Source organism: Asterias amurensis, chromosome 7 (assembly GCF_032118995.1).
Source record: "Asterias amurensis chromosome 7, ASM3211899v1".
NCBI lineage: Eukaryota > Metazoa > Echinodermata > Asteroidea > Forcipulatida > Asteriidae > Asterias > Asterias amurensis.
The window spans coordinates 22,966,188-22,986,547 of record NC_092654.1 but is presented as its reverse complement, the minus strand read 5'-3'; the positions used below and the strand labels follow the sequence as shown (position 1 = coordinate 22,986,547).

At 36.8% G+C, this 20,360-nt stretch overlaps 2 protein-coding genes across 14 annotated transcripts in view; both read right to left on the bottom strand.

Moving 5' to 3' along the window:
- Positions 1-20,360, bottom strand: part of LOC139939507 (homeobox protein Mohawk-like) — a 236,856-nt gene that overhangs the window by 28,298 nt on the left and 188,198 nt on the right. The window lies entirely within an intron of this gene.
- LOC139939983 (protein phosphatase 1 regulatory subunit 12A-like) overlaps positions 3,676-20,360 on the bottom strand; it is an 83,255-nt gene continuing 66,570 nt past the window's right edge. For all 13 annotated transcript variants that reach the window (XM_071936160.1, XM_071936161.1, XM_071936166.1 and 10 more), the window contains 5 exons: positions 13,082-13,128; positions 12,158-12,305; positions 11,519-11,668; positions 11,201-11,251; positions 3,676-10,246 (listed from right to left, as the gene is read on the bottom strand). In XM_071936160.1, the coding sequence (XP_071792261.1) occupies positions 10,160-10,246; positions 11,201-11,251; positions 11,519-11,668; positions 12,158-12,305; positions 13,082-13,128 (483 nt within the window). In that variant the 3' untranslated portion in view covers positions 3,676-10,159. The remainder of the gene's footprint in view (positions 10,247-11,200; positions 11,252-11,518; positions 11,669-12,157; positions 12,306-13,081; positions 13,129-20,360) is intronic.

The window sequence follows — 20,360 nt, the reverse complement described above, 5'->3', positions numbered from 1 at the left end:
GACCCAATAAATGTTGCTTTAGAGTTATATGATTCTAATATCGAGACTATAATGTAACAACAAAGAATTTACTCTAAATTTTACAACGCAAATTGAATGCATTAAACTGATCCACCACACTTGGTATAAATGTAACGCACCCTGATAGATTAAAACGGCATTTTTGCGCTTTTCAGCTTTTAATATCCCTTTTGCCCGCACTCTTCACGTTCTGAAATATTGTCTTCTTGCCCGGTAAAAACTTTAAAAAGTTTATTTTCAAAACAGAGGGCGCTATAGCAAGTTACCGGTGCGTGTGGTCTCGAGGGTGTTTTCGAAACGGTTATTACTCCCCGGCTTTGAATGGAATCATCGAGTCTCATTCGAACAACCCCTGCCCTACAAACTAATTAGGCTTCACATGCCATCGGGAAGGCAATTAACACCAACGATTGTCAAGAGTCAGCTAAAAACATTGACTTATAGCGTTTTAAACCAAAGAGAAATTTACACGCAAGTCTGTAATCAACTTGCATGCACACTTCTTAATTTACTTTTAAGTGCCCTTTTTCTTGATCTGCCTACAATTACGCTGTACTTATGGTATTTGACATATTTTGACATCTGTATGACCATGTAACTTCCACTTCGTGAGGCATTACCTCCACTGACATAAATCAACATCTTGTCAATAATATGACTTCCAATGGCCTGTCATGTGTACTTAGTTGACGAATTTATAGACAACATCACTTTGTTTACAGAGAATGACCTTGTGCATTCTAGAGTACCAGGTAAATAATTGTTATCACAATACTCAGCTTACGTAAAGTATTGTCAACAAAAACATAATAGCTGAACCAAATTAGTTTAGTGCCTCTCTCTTCAACAAAACAAACAAGAAAAGGTTGACTACAAAACAAAACATTAAAAACGTAAGCTGCAAACCATAAAATAAAAGACTTTGCTTTCTTTTCCACTAAACTGTGTACAAACCGTACCCGCAGGCAGAAAGCCCAGGCTCTGTGACTTCTTTTGTCAACATGATGTCATTTGACAAGTGATGTACAGCTGGTTAAGCAGAAAATATTGCTTAACAAATTTCTGCTAAGCAACAAATTTAGCAGGATACCAGTTGCAAACTGTGCATGTGGCATGTAAATTTTATTCTGGTTAGCATTGTTATGCTTAGCTGTTTTGTGCTTAAAGCACCTCTATGAAATTAGGTCTCATTATGTAGGACAAGTTATGTTGTTAATTTCCTACGACATCCCTATGTCAAGAAACAAGTTCTGGATGCAAGTACATAATACTAACCTCTGAGACCTGGTAATTAATTTTTTTTTATCCATCACCATGTTAAGAAACAGGTCCTGGAGGTTAGTACATAAGTATACTAACCTCTGAGACCACGGGTGGATTTCACAAAGAGTTAAAGGAACACGCCGCTTGGATCGGACGAGTTGGTCTATTAAAAGCGTTTGAAACCGTTTGTTATGAAATGCGTATGGTTAGAAAGATGTTTTAAAAGTAGAATATAGTGATCCACACAAGTATCACTCGAAACTGCACGGTTTTCCTTTTACGTCGCGAACTATCACGGTCGGCCATTTATGGGAGTCAAAATGTTGACTCCCATAAATGGCCGACCGTGTTAGTCGACAGGGTAAAAAGAAAACCACGCAATTTCGAGGCATATTTGTGTAGATCATTGTATTCTACTTTTACAATATCTTTCTAACCATATACATTTTACAACAAACGGTTACAGAACGATTATCAAAGACAACTCGACCGATCCAAGGCAACGTGTTCCTTTAAGACTAGTCTTATCTCGAGTTATTATGAGTTACTCTTCCTAACTTAGGACTTGCCATACGTTTTTAATATCTCTTAGGACCAGTCCTAACGGTCCTAACTCTTTGTGAAATCGACCCCGGGTAAATAAAATTAAAAAAATCATGCCTAATACAAGTTCTGTTTTCAAATTCCTAAATCCATCTCCGTGTCAAGAAACTTGTCTCAGAGGTTAGTACATTAATGACCTCTAAGCTGGTAATTTGTCTTTCACATTATTTAGATGCAAGTGAATACAAGTATCTTTCCTCTACCACGACACTACAGAGACTGGAGTTTGAAGTCAATGAAATATCCCTGCAGAATTGAGGGCTCACTAGTATAGTCTTGAATGCGCATTTCTGAGCGATCCAGTGTTTCTAAGAAAAGTCAAAAGTAGTCAAGCACAACATTTTGCTTAGCAGAACATGGGTACCAGCCAAAGTGCCATGTCGCATATGCCATCTGTGACTGGTTTCCTGCTCATTTTTGATTATTCGAAAATTGCTAAGCAGCATTTTCTGCTTAAAGAGAAATAATATATATTTGTGACAGGTCCTCCAGTTAACCTGAAAACAACAGAAATGCGGACAAATTGTGAACACAGAAAAGACTAAAAATAACTCTATTTTTTTTTCTCGTATTACAAACATTTTATTTTTAAGCTGCAAATTTCCTTATCTCATCTACCTATAATGTTATTAATATTTTTCCTCTATAAGGAAACAACATACATGATTGATAAACGTTTCATACAATTTATTTTATGTAAGAAACAAACATTTTTTTTGTTTAGTAACAACAGTCAGAGGATCAGTGTATGTGCTGGTACAGTATTTTATCCCCGCACAAAGTTTTTAAAACGCCACTTGTCAAAAATGAAAAAATCCCAGGAGAACAACAAGCAGACTCTCTAGGGGGGTTAAAGGTTAAAGGTTATGCAAGAATACTATGTGCACTGGATCAGCCACGAATGCTTTCTGCATTAGCTAATTAGAATATTCAGAATTAATTCACCGCTCTAGTCCAATCACAGTAGTCAGTGCTCCCTCAAACAGCTAATTAATATTAATTAGGCAAGATTGAAGTGTTGGTTAAAACAGTCCAGGGGCTGACCACAGCCAGGTCGGAACAATGAAAACCGCTATTTTTAAATAAATTAATACACATCAGTAAAATGTTTAATGTTTAGATTGAATACTTGTAGCCCAATTTACAGAATTACCTTTTCTTTTCCCCAGCAGTTAAAAAAAAAATCAATAATGCCTGTTAGGAAATACCATGAGTGTTGGCATGAAAAACTTTGAGTGTGAAAAACAATTTTTGGTTGTCTCTGATCAAAACAGTTCCAAGATTGTTTGTTTCCATCTTGTTAGACCCAACTCTATCCCATGCATTCCACTTTGTAATTCACAGAAATCAAGCAAATCAGAACCGTGGTATTCCTTAAGAACCCAAGTACAGCCCACAATCAGCCTAGCACACCAGAACTGTGGCATAGATAAGCCAGGTATAGTTCTCAATCAATCTAGCACATATTTATAGGAACTGTGGCATAGTTGAGAATTGAAGTATAGTTTGTAATCAAACTAGCACATAACAGCTATGGCATAGTTCAGAAACGAAGTATAGTTCCTAATCAAACTAGCACATTAGAACTGTGGTATAGTTAAGAACCCAAGTAAAGATCCCAATCACACTAGCACATAAGAACTGTGGCATAGTTAAGAACCCAAATATAGTTCCTAACTAAGGCTGTCTTGGCCAACTTTCTGCAAAGTTTCTTTTCAATTCCTTTCTAAAGACATCAGAGTGCAGTGGTAGCAAACTCTTCAGCACCTTAATAAAATATTTCCATAGTTAATTATAATTTAACAAACAAAAGTTCCAAGTATTTTATCGTTCACTGTCTGGTTCTAGGCGGTATATTATTCAACAAGGGCAATTAAAATGCAGTAAACCTCAGCAGATACCAGTCCCGAACAAGAGTTTGAATCACAAATGAAAGCAATTTATAGAAATATTCCTTTATGTTGTAATGTACTACGCAATGGTTGATAACGTAATACTGGTTTTTCGCAAAGATTTGACACATTTTTACGAAAAGCGTTCAAGATTCAAGGGATGCAAACTGCAATCAATAATTGGTATTTCATGTTGGAGGTATAAATAAAAGATATCCAAGAAAACACAGCTCAGGGAATTGTTCACACCCAACCTTCCCAAATGGGAGACATTCCAAATGGCAACCTTTTTGAAACTGGAACCTGTTTCATACAGCTTTTACATAATTTCTACCCAGGTTTTTACCAAGTTCCATACGGCTTTACCATAGGTAGAGGCTTGTCCATCGAAAAATAGATCTGCATATGAGTGTGGTGTTTTGTCAGGTCACTTAGCATGGAACAGATGTAGTTTGCAAGGTTTTGTGCTTATAGTTGCTGAATGAAATAGGGCCCAAATAGAAACAGTTCCCAATTGAGAATCCTTCGGGTGACTGAGCCGACTACCATAGTATGGTTTGTATAACCACATGTTACCGTTAACCTGCCATGCACTAGTTGGATAATATAGGCCTAACAACACAAATCATTGAGCAATAACATAATATACTTTTATCATGCCGCCACCATCTTGGTCATGTTCCCTGTATCCAATTACAGTAATGTACGGAAAAAGTCATTGTAAAAAAAAAAAAAGGAACCAGACTATTTTTCCTTCCAGCCTCAATCTGGTTACATTGATTTGAATGAAAGAAAACCAAGATGGTCGCACTATGATAAAGGTCTTTACATATAACCCTTGTCCCCAGAGTGACCTAAACCCAATAACAGTAATAAGTTAACTCATTGGGTTGATGCCAAAAACCAATAGGGTAAAATGTCTATGAACTTCAGTCCAGTTTTATTGACATTATTCCTTTCTTCAATTCCTTAGTTGCGATTTGTTAAGGATTTGTGGACAAGTGATCATGTTGCAGCCATCTTGGTCAAGTTCCTGCAGGCAAACAGACTCCCCACCTTTGATTTGATAGGTGGCACCAGACTATTTGTTGCTCTCTCCTGCCCAAGTTTAGTTATAGGAGTTTGCATTGAAAAGCAACACAAGAAATTATAATAAGATGGCTGCCACATGGTACTGGCCTGTTGAAGGAAATTCCAGGGGTGTGTTTTTGCGGCTGTAACCAATAACTGTTTTGGTCTTTGACCAATGATTAACCAATGGCCAATTCAACTGAAACAGTTGGTTACGACCGCGAAAACACAGCCCAACTTCATCAATTAAAATAAGGCACAATAATAATTTCCCAACAAACCAAGCCAGAAGTCACCACCATCAGAATCCGGTATAATTTCTCAAAAACAAAAAAACACATGTGGTCAGGCTTTTAAATTTAAGTAAAGAACACAGTTGAGTATGCTGGTTGTAAAAACCTGTGAAACGAAGTTGTACGATCAACTGATCCAAGAAAAAATACTGGAATGGCTAATTTTAACCGATTCAGTTATTTAAGTAAATGCTCAAACAGTGGAAGCTACTTTTTTTGTTTACGTGTCAACACACTAACCTCTGTATTTAACACCAATCGTTATATTATTAGCTCACATCACAGCAGGAATATTGTTGTAAGTTTATTTAAAGCACTACTACCCAGTAAGGTCACACATCAAACAGCCGTCTGCGTCACCAAAAGTCAAATAGTGAGAAGATACAGTTGGCTGTTCAGAGTGCCCTTACTTTTTATATGAAGAAAAAAAAAATTCATCCCAAAGTTTTTCAGAATCATCTAACGATAATTAACACTCTGATTTGACAATCCAAAGTTCATCAAAGGAAGAAAAGTTCATCTCCAAAATGCCTATATAGTATTAACAATGATACAGAAGATCCTTTCATAAATAAGCACACGAAAGGACTAAAATCAGTCTAACTTAACTTGTAATGTATAAATGGTAGAGTTGTTTTCAGTCGATCATTATTTATCTGAAGTTGTAAGTTTGTTATTCCGGTCTACAATAAATAAATACGGTAAAAATACAGAAACTTAATTTACATGGTAAAGTTATTTTTTTTTTAGATTATTTTTTTTTCTTTTTTTAAATTCACTTATTTAACAAGATTTTGTTTGTTTGCATGCAAGTCAACGTTTTCAGAGATTTGAATTTTGGGTTGGAAGACAACATGAGAGTGACTGTAAAAACTAAGTCAAAAAATTCTCGCTTTTCATAAAAGAAACAAAAATGGCGGTGCCTACTATTTTACTGTGCGTCATTCACTTCTTTGCTTTTTTATGAAAGGTTGCATTTTGTAAGTTCCTCAGTGCAAGTTGCTATCTTCTAAAGCTTGGGGTGGGTGCTTCTGAAGTTCCTACACAGCCACTACACAGCCGTTGCGTTTAGATTGGCCTTATGAAAGACGTGATATCTCTAGTTGGCCGTAATGAAAACAAAACAAGCAGGGGTCGATTTCACAAAGATAGTCCTAGGACTATTTAGGACTAGTTCTAGGAGTTATCAAAAAGGCTAGAGAGATAAGACTAGTCTTAACTTGAGTTTAAGACTAGTCTTAACTCTCAGTGAAACCCACCCCAGAGTATAAAGAGTATAAAGCTGAAACTTAACCCTTGTAAATAAAACACTAAGTTTCAATAGTTAACTTGAGTCAATTAATGCTCACTCAGCAAAACTAAGAAAACCTTGCATTTCTTAACACCCCCCTTCTTCCTCCCATTACTTGATTGAATACTTTTATCAACAACAAAAACCACCCCATAATATTTGCTACAACTTTACAAATTAGTGACTCAAATTCTTCAAGACCGCTAGGGATAGGAACTGTAACTCGTACATATTCAGTTAACAACTACCCTTTGGAATTATCAAATTTGAAGTCAAGGGTTAAGAAATGAGTTTAATAACGTCTAAATATCAAACAGAAACAGACGCTTCAAGTACTAGAACTCGAGGAAACGGTAAAACGGATCAAGAAACTTTCGTTTTAACATTCCCTTTTTTTTTCTTTTTTTTTAAGTTGGTGACATTGGCTCAAGCACTCGACCAATACTACAATATTACCCAACCCAAAAGATACCCCCTACATGAACTGGGCATAGAGTTAACACACTGACAGTGTTTTGTTTTCTTCTCGCCCTTAATCTGAAAACCTCTTCATTTTATGCAAACCCCTTCAAAATCAACGCAAAGAGGGAAAAACTATGAATAACACAAGCTATAAGGCAACCATACAAGCATAAAAGTAAAAAAAAAAAGAAGAAAAAGATATAATGATAGTTTAAGAGGGCGACTGAAATTTGTTACTTCTATTAAAATACAATCTATATAGTTTGTATACAAATATACAAAAATACAAAAAAAGGCAAGGACCAGGGGGGTCAGTACATACAGGTGGAGTCTCAAATGAAATACATGTATGCAAGATTGGCCGATCTAGTTTTCACTCCCCCCTCAAAACATTTCAAAAGGAGATTCCCCCATTTAGAGAAAGAACAGGCCAATTTAGTTGCTGTTACATTCTGACACCAAAAGAGAAAAACAACCGTCATAACAACTGGGCAAATTCCATATAGATACTAATTACATGTACACCTAAAGTTGCAGGCAATGATATTTTTTGTTTAGCAAATAGTACGCGACTGTGTCTCCAGAATTTTGCTCTTTTGGGGGGGAAAGAAAATTAAAGTGTTTTTGTTTACTGAGAGTCTATGAAAGTGGGCTCAGCGGAAAACTCTAAGTTACAACAGAATAACTGGTTCAGATGCTACATCAGACTCCTCATAAGATTCATCCTTTCTTCCCCAGGATGAATTAATAAGTGGATCTTCGACCGCTTGCTTGCATCTACTTGTCGCAAGACCTCAATTCTGGCCTGAGAAATGGTCGGTGTTTTACACACAGAGGACGTTGCTTCAGGAAATGACAGCTCGCTGAAATGTTTTTTTTTCGTTAATCACCGAGAAGTTTTGGTGTTTTATCATCGAGCTTCCACAGCATTACTATTTGCAACATGAGAGTTGGATACCAGTTAAATAAGAGAACCAGCTACAAGAAATCAAACAGCGCACAGCAACCATTGAAGTCAAGTTCCTGAAAGGCATTATAACCACCACTACAAGGAACATGTCCACATCACAGGCACCAGTCTAATGGTGGGATTCATAGACTTGTGCGTGCCATCTCTAAGAAAGGCTCCTGATGGGTGTTCAAGACCTACTTCACTAAAGAGGTTAATTCATCAAGATCCTACCTACGTTTTTCTACAAAAAAATATGAAAACTTACTGTATCATGGTGACATATGGATAACAACTACAATAAATAGATCTATGTTTTGTTAACAAAGTGTTCCAGATGCCATATATTGCACACATGCTAAATACGGTATGTCCCTTACAAAAAAAACGATCGCCCACTGCAATAATGCAAACTCAATGACGAGAAAATTTGTACAAAGTGCGAGACTTTCTTGGCGAGGGGGGAAAGGAAGAGTAAATTCAGGGCAGAATCTGGTGATAATAATAGTATTTTCAATTGTTCTTCAAACAAGCTCATATTTCCAGATTTTGTATACCTGCAGTCTGGGCAACACATCAAAGCATTTAGGGGGCTTTCCTGCATAATGTGTGTATCCCACTTCTGCAACCAATTTCATCCGTCCACGATATTCCTCAAGCTCTGCACCATGGAAGACATAGAACCAAAGAACCAAAGATGTCTGGTCACTATCAAGGTTATATTTCTTAAAAACCCCGAATAGAGATTTGAATATCGTGGGTGGGACTCCAAACTTGATCTGCATTTCCCCCCGAACAAGAAAGCTGCCACTTGCGTTTCTTCTCCCTCATAATAGTACAATACAACGCCTAACAGTATTAGTCTACTTGCAATAATGGTGTCACCTGAGGTCTTCACATGTTACTCTCCCCTGCCTACAAAAAATGCTAAACATATTTTTTTCTGTACACTTTACAAATAAACAGTTGAAAGTTCTTCTGTCAAAGTTTCCTTTTAACAATTGTTTTTTTCTTCCTTTTTATAATTTTTTTTTTGCTCATGTTTTTCATTGGTTTTTGGTTTTTCACTCGGACATGATTTTTCACTTGCTATGTACACATTATGTCGCTACCGAAAAAAAGAAAACATCTTCTATCATAAAATGAAACTTTCACACCACAGTCAGGTTGATTAATAGATCAGAGGGAAAGAAATGGAAGGGGAAGGGGGGCTGGACTGGTGGACAGTTACTTTGAACTACTAATGAAAATGGCCTCTTCTGTAACACACTGTCTCACATGCCAAAAAACGGCTGATAACTATTCAATATTCAAGTTCCTCATCATAATTTGGTAGAAATGCTCAGAAATATTTGTGGATGTTACTCTTGACAAGTGGATGTCATCAGGTGACTTTCAGAGTAGAGTGATACCTGCTGGCAAAACAACAGCCACATACAGGGACCAAAGCAATTCCCGGGAATGCACCAACTAACCAGCTGGAAAAATAAGAGCCTAGAATACAAAGTCATTTAGTTGAAACATAATTATTTTGTTCCTATTGTCTCACTGCCACCAGGGGGATCAGATACTAGGTACTAACTTCAGTTCATAATGCTTATATTTTAAAATGGAAAACAAACGGACATTTAACCAACTTAAAGGATATAGCGGATAGGGGCAAATGCTGAGAGGTAGGAGGTATTCAACGGCCGCCATTTTTAGGTGATCTGTTGTGAACGCTTCATGTTCCTTGCCAACGTCAATGGTCCAAACCATCACGGACATTAATTGCCCATAGCTACTTTCCAAAAGCAGCTTCTGCAAACGATAACGACAATTTAGCACTCCTTAAAACGCCAGCCTTCGCTAGCATACTTCAAACAGGTCAAATACAAAGTTTCTAAAAAAAAATGTAAAAAAACTTTCTTGGACGCACACAGCGACGAACTGATTGCGTATTTTAAAGTCACGAGTTGTTGCGAACCCACATTGAACCCTAGCACCAAGGAATTGCCAACCCTCCGTGACCTCCATTAATCAAAGTTCATTCCATTATAACATGTCATCCGATCAATACATTGTTTTTCTTTTTTTTGCAGATTTTCAAATGCACAGCAAGAACTTGGACGGTTTTAAAACGAAAAAAACTCCTTTTTTGTATCCAACGTTAATGCGTCAATATTCGGCTCAAACCAAGCCAATCCCAACTACCTAGGTCCGAACACACAAGCACGGCATCAACTCAATTAGCCCTTTATTAAATATAGTCCCGTTTTGGAAGCAATGACGTCAAACATTGAACACACTAGAAGACACTACTGCATGGGCGTCATCATTTGGATAGTTTGCTTATGACACGTACTAAGGCACCATTCTCATCTTTGAGTCGCTGGTTGTCGGCTTTTAATTGCTCCATTGCCTACGAAAGAGAAAGAACACCATTAAAGAAAAGTATAGAAGCCTACAACAGCTTCCGATAGTGTAAAGCATTTTGAGAAACATAATCGAAGTAACTCGTTGATTTTGGTAATTTTCTCGATAATATTCTTACAAATTGATCAGGAAGCAGGAGCGAGGTAGCCTTAACGTTTAGATGAGAAATAGAATCTTTAAAGGTGGAAATACAGAATTGTACGTTTTAAGTTGTTGAGTTGTCAGACCCCCTTTTTTCGTACATCTTGTTCACTCAGTTGCCATATTGTAACAAAACAAGTTCTCTTTCCCTTTTATTCATTCATTCATTAATTTCTTATATTTTTACCACACACCAAGAAAAGTGATATAATTTACATTATATTACAATGACTAACGAAAACATAAGTACAATAGGATTTTGTGTGAGGATGGAGGTCTCCAAGAAGCATCAGCTTGTTGAGTAGAGACCCCACTCATACAATAACAAAACAAAGAACAATACAAAAATATGAACACACTATTACAACTAAAATGGAATTCTGATTAAAATCAACAATGAAATAAACAAAGGTTAAATCATTTTGGCCAAGAACAAGAAGAGTGGTTCTTTTTCGTCCACTGTCCTGAAATGTCGTCATAGTCAAAGCAGTCATTTCTACTTCGCACATTTTTTATTTTGAGGAAGTTTTTAACCGACTCAGAAAAACACATAAAACAACAACACATGAAGCAATGTTTTTGTAAATTGTTGTAAAGTAAGGCTATGTTAGAAATAAGCTTAAGTAACCAGAAAAGGTTGAGCCTTCAAGAAAGACTCTGCTAGGGTCGAAACTTCAGGCCATTAAATATTGTTTACATTTATGAAATAAGCAGTTTGCAAAAAGTAGTTTTATTTTCTCTGAAAAGGTTCCCTCAAAGAAATCCTTTTGGAAAAGGACATAATATAATTTATTCTTACCTTCAGTTCTTCTTCAAGTTCTGATAGCCTTCTTTCTAATGCCCTTTTTTCCTGAAAAATAAACAAACAACGGTTGCTTTCAGAGTGGTTTATAAACTGCCTATTTACTTTTTCCTGATAATCTACAAGATTTGAAAAACTAAAAATGCAGAAACTCTTAAGCTCGGTTAATACTTCCTGCGAAGCAAATATTGATGTCACAGCTCTGTTTTTGCAGCGAATATTTCGCAGAAGTTGAGCAAATTTCAACTGATGCGAACTATTCTTTGCAAAGTATGAACCAGGCTTTAATCCAATGTGCAAGGAGCTCGTTCTTACCCTCTTTTCATTGTCGACTGACTTTGTGTCAAATCGATCAGACTTCTGCTGAGACTTCTCCACCTGCATCTTCAGCTCGGCGACCTCAAGGTCACGCTCTTTGACCTGGTCCTGAAGCTTGGTGACCTGCGCCACCTTTTCATCATAAATCTACGTAAAGAAACACCCCAAAAATTGTTATAAAAGTTGGCTCAAAAACAAGTGCAAATCCACCCATGTAATATGCCTGTGATTTTTTCACAGCGCTCGGGAAAGTACTAAGTATGCAGTGATAACACAAGTCAGTGTATATGGGTAAAACCAAAATTAATATTCTTTATCCCTGATGCAAATTTCCATTTGTTAAATTGTTGCGGTATCCGCTGCTAAAATATAGGATTTGAACTGCCTCTAGCTACCGGGCAATCTATGTGGTCTAGTTCGTGAGACACTGCTTTAGAATCGGGGGGATCGAATTTTAAAAGCTTAAGTCGTAGTCCTAGCCGATGTTCTACCTTTTGTTAAAAAGCAAGAGAACTGAGAAGTCTACTGAATTCCAAAATCTACTATGCGGAAGTAGAATACATAGCAAGACAGTTTTCAAAAGAACAAACTCAACCTGTCAAACCAAATATAGATTTGATAAACATTGCTTTGTACCTTTTTGCAACTTGTACAGGGTGTCCCGGTCGCCTTGTCGGTGTCACGATCTCGATCCCTATCTCTGTCCCGGTAAGTAGAACCTGATCCTGAGCGACTTGCATAGCGATCCGAAGGTGAGGACGTTGTAGAAGTATCACCGTATCGGCTATAATAGAGAAAATGGAAATCAGTTTGCCTTCATCCTAGTGATCCCTTGCATGAACGTCACCTGCGGCGACTGATGCCACACTCACCATTTTGGTGGGCAATAGGTTTACGTGTAAACGCCGTGTCACCTAAAATGCGCGCTTCACTGCATAACGCACAGTGACATTGCCCACCAAATGGCGCATCCAAGATTACTCTGATGAAGACGTCAGGTGAATTGGGTCAATTTAAAATTATAATTATTAAACATACAAGGCCCAGTTTCATAGAGCTGCTCAAAGCATAAAATGTAGCTAAGTACAACCAAATTATGCTTACCAGAAATGTCACGAGTACAATTTGTCAATGGTATCCTGCTCATTTCTGCTTAGAAGGCAATTGTTGAGCAATATTTTCTGCTTAAGCAGCTCTATGAAATAAAGCTGTTTAAAAGCAGAACATTCTGCTTGAAAAATGTCAAATGTCAATTGCTATGTTTTACTTAGCAAAAATTTAAAGGGATCACCTTAAGGGGACGCCATTTCCAGGAAGTTCCGCTTTAGAGGGAAACAGACTCCCTAATTAATTTCAAATAGAAATCTAAAGGTTTGCTAAATAACAATGGTCCAGTCTTTCATTACTGTGATGGCAATTGCGCCTCTTTCATAAAAATCTGACGGCACAGGATATAAAAGAAACATCCGTAAATCGTGACATAACACAAGCCTGAAGGAGAGGCAGAGGTGGGTGCAGGAACAAGTCACTATGAGGTACAATAGAAGAAAGCATTCTTACCTTGATATAGAACTAGTTGAGAGAGGTCTACTGTAACGATCTGAAGGCTACAAGAAACAAAGGAAAAATAAACAGATATATTTAATGACAATAAATGAGGGAAAAATATAAAACCAACTGATTGTTTTTAAAACCCCCAGTAATTTCAGTTACTGGCTGTCCACAAACTTGTTCTGCATATCCAATTATGACAACAAAAATGAGTCATATTAATTGTGTTTTACCCACACACCAAAGGCATCCACTCTAGAAATGGCGAAGGTTGTGGGTTCAAATTCCACATGAGTAAAATGCCTATGTTTTTTTTCGTAGGATTTGAGAAACTACTGAACATTCAGTGCTTAACACAAACTAGTGTATGGGTAAATCACAATATTCATTAAATCCCGATATAAATTAAAAAATCCATTAAAAACTAAGAGGCAACAATTTGACGGACTGGAATGAACCCAAATAACCAATTCCTAACAGAGTACCAGTTCACATCTGCCACACTCATCACACTGCCACCAGTCACAAACGAAGAAATATGTCAAAATGAGCGTCAACAACGTCTCAATGATCTTATCATCACAGATTGACGGGATTTCATTACAAGATTGGTTTCAAATTAATTAAATTACACCTGCTAAGTGAATTGTCTGTAAAGGTTACCTCTCAGGAACAACGAAAAATAACTTTTTAGTAAAACAAGGAATAAATTTTCATCGATGGACACAGAACTGTTTTTTTCAAAAGTGAAGAAAAACAGGATGAGAACAAACCTATACAAATTTGGGTTAATACATTGTGCGAAAAATCGATTAAATTTTCAGAAAGAAAACACAGGAAACGCCAAAAGTCTAAATTTTTAATTGACTACACTATGTCGGTGCACCAGATCAGACGTTCAGCTTACTATTTTCATTTACTGTTTATAATCTTTTTCTGCCTGTTTTCAAAATTCACAAAAAAGATCTGGATATGTTATAAGATATTCTACATGTAGGTCATCTTCAATGAGGGACCAATCTGCCAAAAATGGTTTTAAATTTATAGTTGCAAATATGACTAAGCTAGTTTATCTGCTTATAGATTTGAAATGAAGCAATCGTTCAGTGCATTGAGTGGAAATCCAATTTAACTGTGCTGCATTAATTATTGCCTACTATGAATTTGTCTATTTTGTTACTTTGGGATCTTGAAATTGCATGCGATTTTTTTTAGAGCTCAAACTTCTAAGCGCAGAATGAAATTGTTCATACAGAATGAGTTACCAGCTCAAAAAAAGATGCAACGTACATTGTTCGTTACCTAGTCCCAGCTTTATTGAAATCAGGCCTGGGTCTTTAGGTATGTGGCCTGCTTGAAATCCACGCATCCATGGTATGCCAAGGATTACGCTCCCAATCTTACTCAACACGTCCGAGAAAGCCATCTCCAAAATTCACAATAAAACCTGACGAACCTTTCATCCTGGGTCTCGTTATACTCCCACGTTTAGTTTTGTGTCCCTGTTTAATTCATTGACAACAACTGGCTGTCATTTCTTGACAGGTTTTAATGTATAGAGTAACCTCATGTAATATTTGATATCTCACACCACACCACTGCACTCCATATTACCTTCTCACCATTATACAATTATAATTACAAGCATGCAAGAAACCCAGTAAACCATTATCCAGTATCAGTACCCCCCCCCCCAATCCTCAAAACTGCTCCATCTTGCAACCATCTTACATAAAAATGGCGACACGACTATTATATGCTTAAATCGTACATTTCATCATCTACGAACACGTACATTAACACACTGTAGGAACACAGCACACTACACTCTTTCTATTTACCCGTCCGTACATGATTGCGGCAGCCAACTTTTCCTATTCGCACTGTCTCAAAAAAATGACTCATAAAAAGCACCCTGGTGTAACCGCCGGTGCACCCCTATACAGACTATCCAGGGTTCTCTGTTTACAGTTGGTACAGGATCGCAACGACCAAAAAATGCAGAGCGTGAGGTTTTTTTGGTGTGCATAAATTTACTCTTCTTCGACCGACAGAAGGAACAGAATAATAAAATGTCACGGTCAGAGCATTCCTTAGATGCTTCGGGGATCGAATTCTTCAATGGTCTGGCTTCCGGCCTACTATATTTCTTGTAGGGTTTACATTCGTGTAGACTGGTGGCTGAGCGGCGATGCTCTACGGGGGTCATTGTTAATGCACTCTCAAAGACTATCCTCCAATGTTGATTTATGCTTGTGTAATATCTGATGAATATTATCAGTTACAAGTATCTTATCTTCTTGAAAATAATTTAATATCAAGATGGGTTTTGAAATCAGTGAATAAGTTCACCATAAAAAAACTAAATGCTAAGACTATTATATTTATCTTATTACTAATGATTATTATCAGTTATGGAAAGCATATTAGCTTCTTGAAAATGAATTATTATCAAGATGGGTTTTGAATAAGTTCTCTATAATAATCCAAAGGCTAAGACTATTATATTATTTACAAAACCTTTCAAAGCTTGTTTAAGGCAAAGTATACCTTTGGTTTTTAAAACCATTCGATTGCTTTAATTCTATAATAGAATGTTGATGTATACAATAAAACTAACATGTGAAAATTTCATTTTAAATGGTGGTTGCATATAGTCCATATTCTAAACATTCATCGCAAAAGAATGCAGCTTGTCAATAACTAGGAAAAATGTTTGGCCGTCTGAAAAAAACACCCCAGAACAACAAATTTAATCGAGTTCAAGAACTGACCTACATGTGGTTTCTACACCTACCTTTATAGACCATTTCAGGCTATTGATAACAAAAAATTTCATTTTGTTTTAGGGCAACCTCTCCTCTCTTGTGATTTTCATTGTTCAGTACATGCTTCATTCTTTTTTTAACACCTCAAATAACTGAATTGAATACTTGCCTAAGGCCTTAAATTTGGAAAGTTAAATTTGAGACTTTTTAATAGTTTTCAGGATCCTCAGAAACCCTGTCAAGGTAGGGAGAAAATAATCTTTTAAATTCTTCAATTTTCTGAACTCTGAATTATTACCTGAATAATTACAATCTGAAGGAAAAAAAAGTAAAAATAATAACACTTCTTTACCTAAATTAAAAAAGAGAAACGTAATTTTTTCTCTTTAAGATACAGGGTTGTTATGGCAGCAAAGATGATGATAGTAGAGTGACTGCCTTGTATGGTATGTGGAATGTTCATCAATCACACACTGCATCTTAAGATTGTCCTCTCTATGTATACAAGACGAACACAAGGAGAGCACAAGGACCCTGATGGCTTTCTTGGTTTATCCTTGGATATCTTAAGAGGATGTGCTTGCGCTGTTTTTCTCACACTGCTGTCGTAATTTTGTCGTTTTTATGACAGGAAACAAAATAAAGTATACCACTCTGCATTAGTCACATAAGCCTGTTTTAAAATTTGATTGGTAGGCTTTTGAGTCACAACGGTTACGTTCACTTTTATTAATCCTGGGGTCGATTTCACATATTAAAAACTTAAAGCTAGTCCTAAGTTAGGGCGAGAAACTCATCCTAACTCTAAGACTAGTCTTAATTATTTGTGAAATCCACCACTGGCCTTCTTACAATGGATAATTTGTCCTGTCTGATTTCTTAGGTTGTTTTTTTTGTTTAAATTACCGACCACAACAATTTCTTTTGCTTAGCACAGAATACATTTCTATCAAATCAATTGGGAACCAGCCACAAGATGAGCAATTTACATTACATTGTGTTCTGCCTGGTATCCTGTAAGCATGATTTGAAGTCAACATTACAATTTGAAAGTTTAATGTAGTATGCAAACTCTAACCCCCTCTTTAAAATCATAAACTCAAATTTGAAAATCCATACAAGGACATCTTGAACGGAACAACTCCAGGGTTCTAAATTTAGATAAAAATGTCTACGTTGCATCCCGAGCTACCTGCAGCTGTACAAATTGAACGCACGTGTTTACAATCGCAATTTGCCAATTTGTGCAACTTATGCTGTTATGCTTCAATTGGATTAACTGTGACACCTAAAATGCACCAGGACACAATGGCGCTTGACACCGCGCACCCCTACTGGTGACACCGTGCACCCCTACTGGGTCTAATTTCATAGAGCTGCTTTGAAATAGAAAATATGGCTTAACATTTTTCTGCTAAGGGATTATAAGCAGGATACCAGTCACAAATTGTTAATGTGACATGGTATTTTGGCAGGTAACCTTAGTCTGGTAAGCATAATTTTGTTGTCCTGAGCAGCTCTATGAAATTGGGCCCTCATGACACCATGAATAGGGTTAAAGTTTGTGGTGGAAAAAAACTCAATAAAACTCAGACAGTTTTTGTGAAACGTATAAAAAAAAACTGGCCCCCTACCTCTATAAGAACCTTGGCTCTATTATTCATTTGTGTTAATCTGAGATCAGGTCGACTCTAAACCCAGTGGCCATATTAATCACACTTCCAAAGCTTTTAACAACAACTCTCTGGTTTTTATAGTGTTGGATTGAGATTTAATCGGACATGTTTAAGTATTTTTTTGGGTCGGGTACGATATGGGTGACTGCAAGCAGGATTTTTGTTCTGAGTAGCAGCCTAATTAGTTTTGAGTTAGAGACAGGTAAAAAATAAAGGTCAAACTTATATTATATCCAAACGGAATTTTGAACTGTTTATCTTATACATAAAGTCAACTAAATTGCTTTTTAGGGTTTTAGGTATTACTTTTAAAACTACCATTGCATTAAAATTTGAAACAATATAAAGAAAAAAATCTCTCACTGATCAACTTAAAGCCAAGGAAGAAGATTTCTAAGGACAAATTAAGAATTGTTTCTCAAAATTTGCCCCTTTAAAAAAAATGCAATATGGTCTCAGTAACATAATCCCCAAATCGTTGATCAAAGGGAAGTGGACTATAATACAGAACAGAATATAGAACAGGGCAGAGCAGAGTCCGCATGTGGTCATTACATATAATATGCAACTGATTTCATGGAACCCATGGTCAAAACAACTTTAAGGTGTAATGGCTGCCCGAAAATTCATTTAAGGTTCTCCATAACCAAATAAGGACATAAATATGAATATATTATAAGTGTGAATAGTCAGTATCTTAAAGGTTGGGTCATACTGTATTGTTGATGTACTTAGGATGAATTCATGATGTAATTTTGTACCTTTTGAAAAAAAATTCTGCTACTGTCGTCTGCCTAAACAGGACAGTTCTTTTCAGAGCTAAGTTGTCTCCTGAATTCTAAAATCTACTCCGACGCAGTAGAATAAACAGCGAGACGAGTTCTCAAAGAACAAAATTTACACAGCAAAGTAAATTTACAAATGGTGTTATCGCAAACCAACAAAAATTTAATAAAGAAAAAAATACAAATAAAAAAATAGGAAAGATCAAGTCAACATCATTATCTAGGCTTTTGAGGCTCTGCATCAGACAGGCAACACTCCAAAACAGAGACAAGAAACGAAAGATTAAACAAGGTCCAAGCATTAAGTGAAAAAACCACAACGACAACAACAACAAAATACATGGGTTCCTAAACAAACACGATTGTCCTGCTTTTATCTCCGACGTTTGCGTTGGCTGATGATTAGATTACAGAATCAATGTCAATCAATCGTATCTCGAGATGACTATCTGAATATGGAGTAGCCTCACCGCGAAACAGAACAAAAGTTGCTACGCAGAAACTCAAGAACTGCCTGGCAAGGGCAGAGCGCCGGGCAACTGCGGGGGTCACATAACATTGGTGCCTGACACACAATGGGTACCAACACTACCTGTCTCACACACTCAACACAAAAGATCACATGACAATGACTTTGACCTCCGTGACCTGCACCTACCGAACTAAACTGAAGATTGCATTGTATGCTTATTGGCGGCCGAGTGTCAATCATTTATTATTCTCCATGAAATTTTTGCTTTTTGTTTTTTTAAAACCGTTAATGAAACTTGGAGAAGTTGCTGAAGCGTAACCACAGCCACGGCCACAACTATTATTTGTTTACCCGAGTCATTTTTTGGAAGTGGGGAAAACATTGTTTTAATTCTTCCACTGATGTGTGATTTGTTGAAGCTGAAATATATCCACAACTACTATTTTCTTGACAAATTTTTAGGGGGGGGGGGGGGGGGGACTTAAATGTTATTGATGAATCTTTTATTTGTGCAATACCTATACAACAAAATATCAAGGGGGGAATGGTATTGTTCCACAGTACTGAACTTAAAAATCTGTATATATCAATCGGGCTAAAAAGCAAAAAAAAAAAAAAAATACAAAATACAATTCCTCCAATTATCAGTTTTAAATTGCGACCTTACATTTGGTTGAAATGTCGGTTAAATACAGGATGAATTTAGCCAAATCCACTTGAAATCTGTGAACAGTTTATAGAAATTTGCAATAACGCTTTACTATGAGGTATACTTTCGTAACTTGGACGTCTGATCAATATGCAAATTAGGTTTCAAATGTTTACCGAGTGCGCTGGATAGGACTTATTCCTAGTTGGGTGGGGGGGGGGGGGTAGGGGAACACGATGGGTGTCAAGTTCATGGCTAAAGGTAAGATACCTCTTTGCATTTCCATACTCCTAAAGTTACACAATAGACCTTGAGCATGGTGCAGCCATCTTGAATTTTTCCCATTGACATCAATGTAACCAAACCGAGGCTGGAAAAACAAAGTAGTCTGGTTCCTATTTGCAAAATGATTATTAGCATTCATTATTGCTATTCGATACGCGATACATGACCAAGATGGAGACAGCATGATAAAGGATACAAGTTTACTATTATTCTCTTTAGGTATTCAGGGACGAGAATCATTGCCGACAAAAAAGGTCGGAAACAAGGATAACAATTTTGGTGAAATTTTCACCTTAGAGTTATAGATTTCAAGAAGGTTACCATCCAAAATACCCATGTTGGCAGACTTTCACATATAGAAGAGGGGCCAGACTATTATTGGCGAGCAGATTCATTTTTTTGTCATGTGTGATCTATTAATGAAGAAATGGTTTACTTTTTTAACTGTACCTCCATGGTTTCACACAACATACATTTACAGTCATTCGGGTGTTCTCAAAAGTATAACCACTGAAAATCCATCAACTAGCAGAGTTCTCCCTTAACGAGGTCCCCTGGTCAAAACAGGACCAGTCACAATACACTCCAAGTGGTTGGGGCTGGATAGTTCAGTGTTGACAAGCTTCCCTATTTAATTTGAATTATGGATGAAC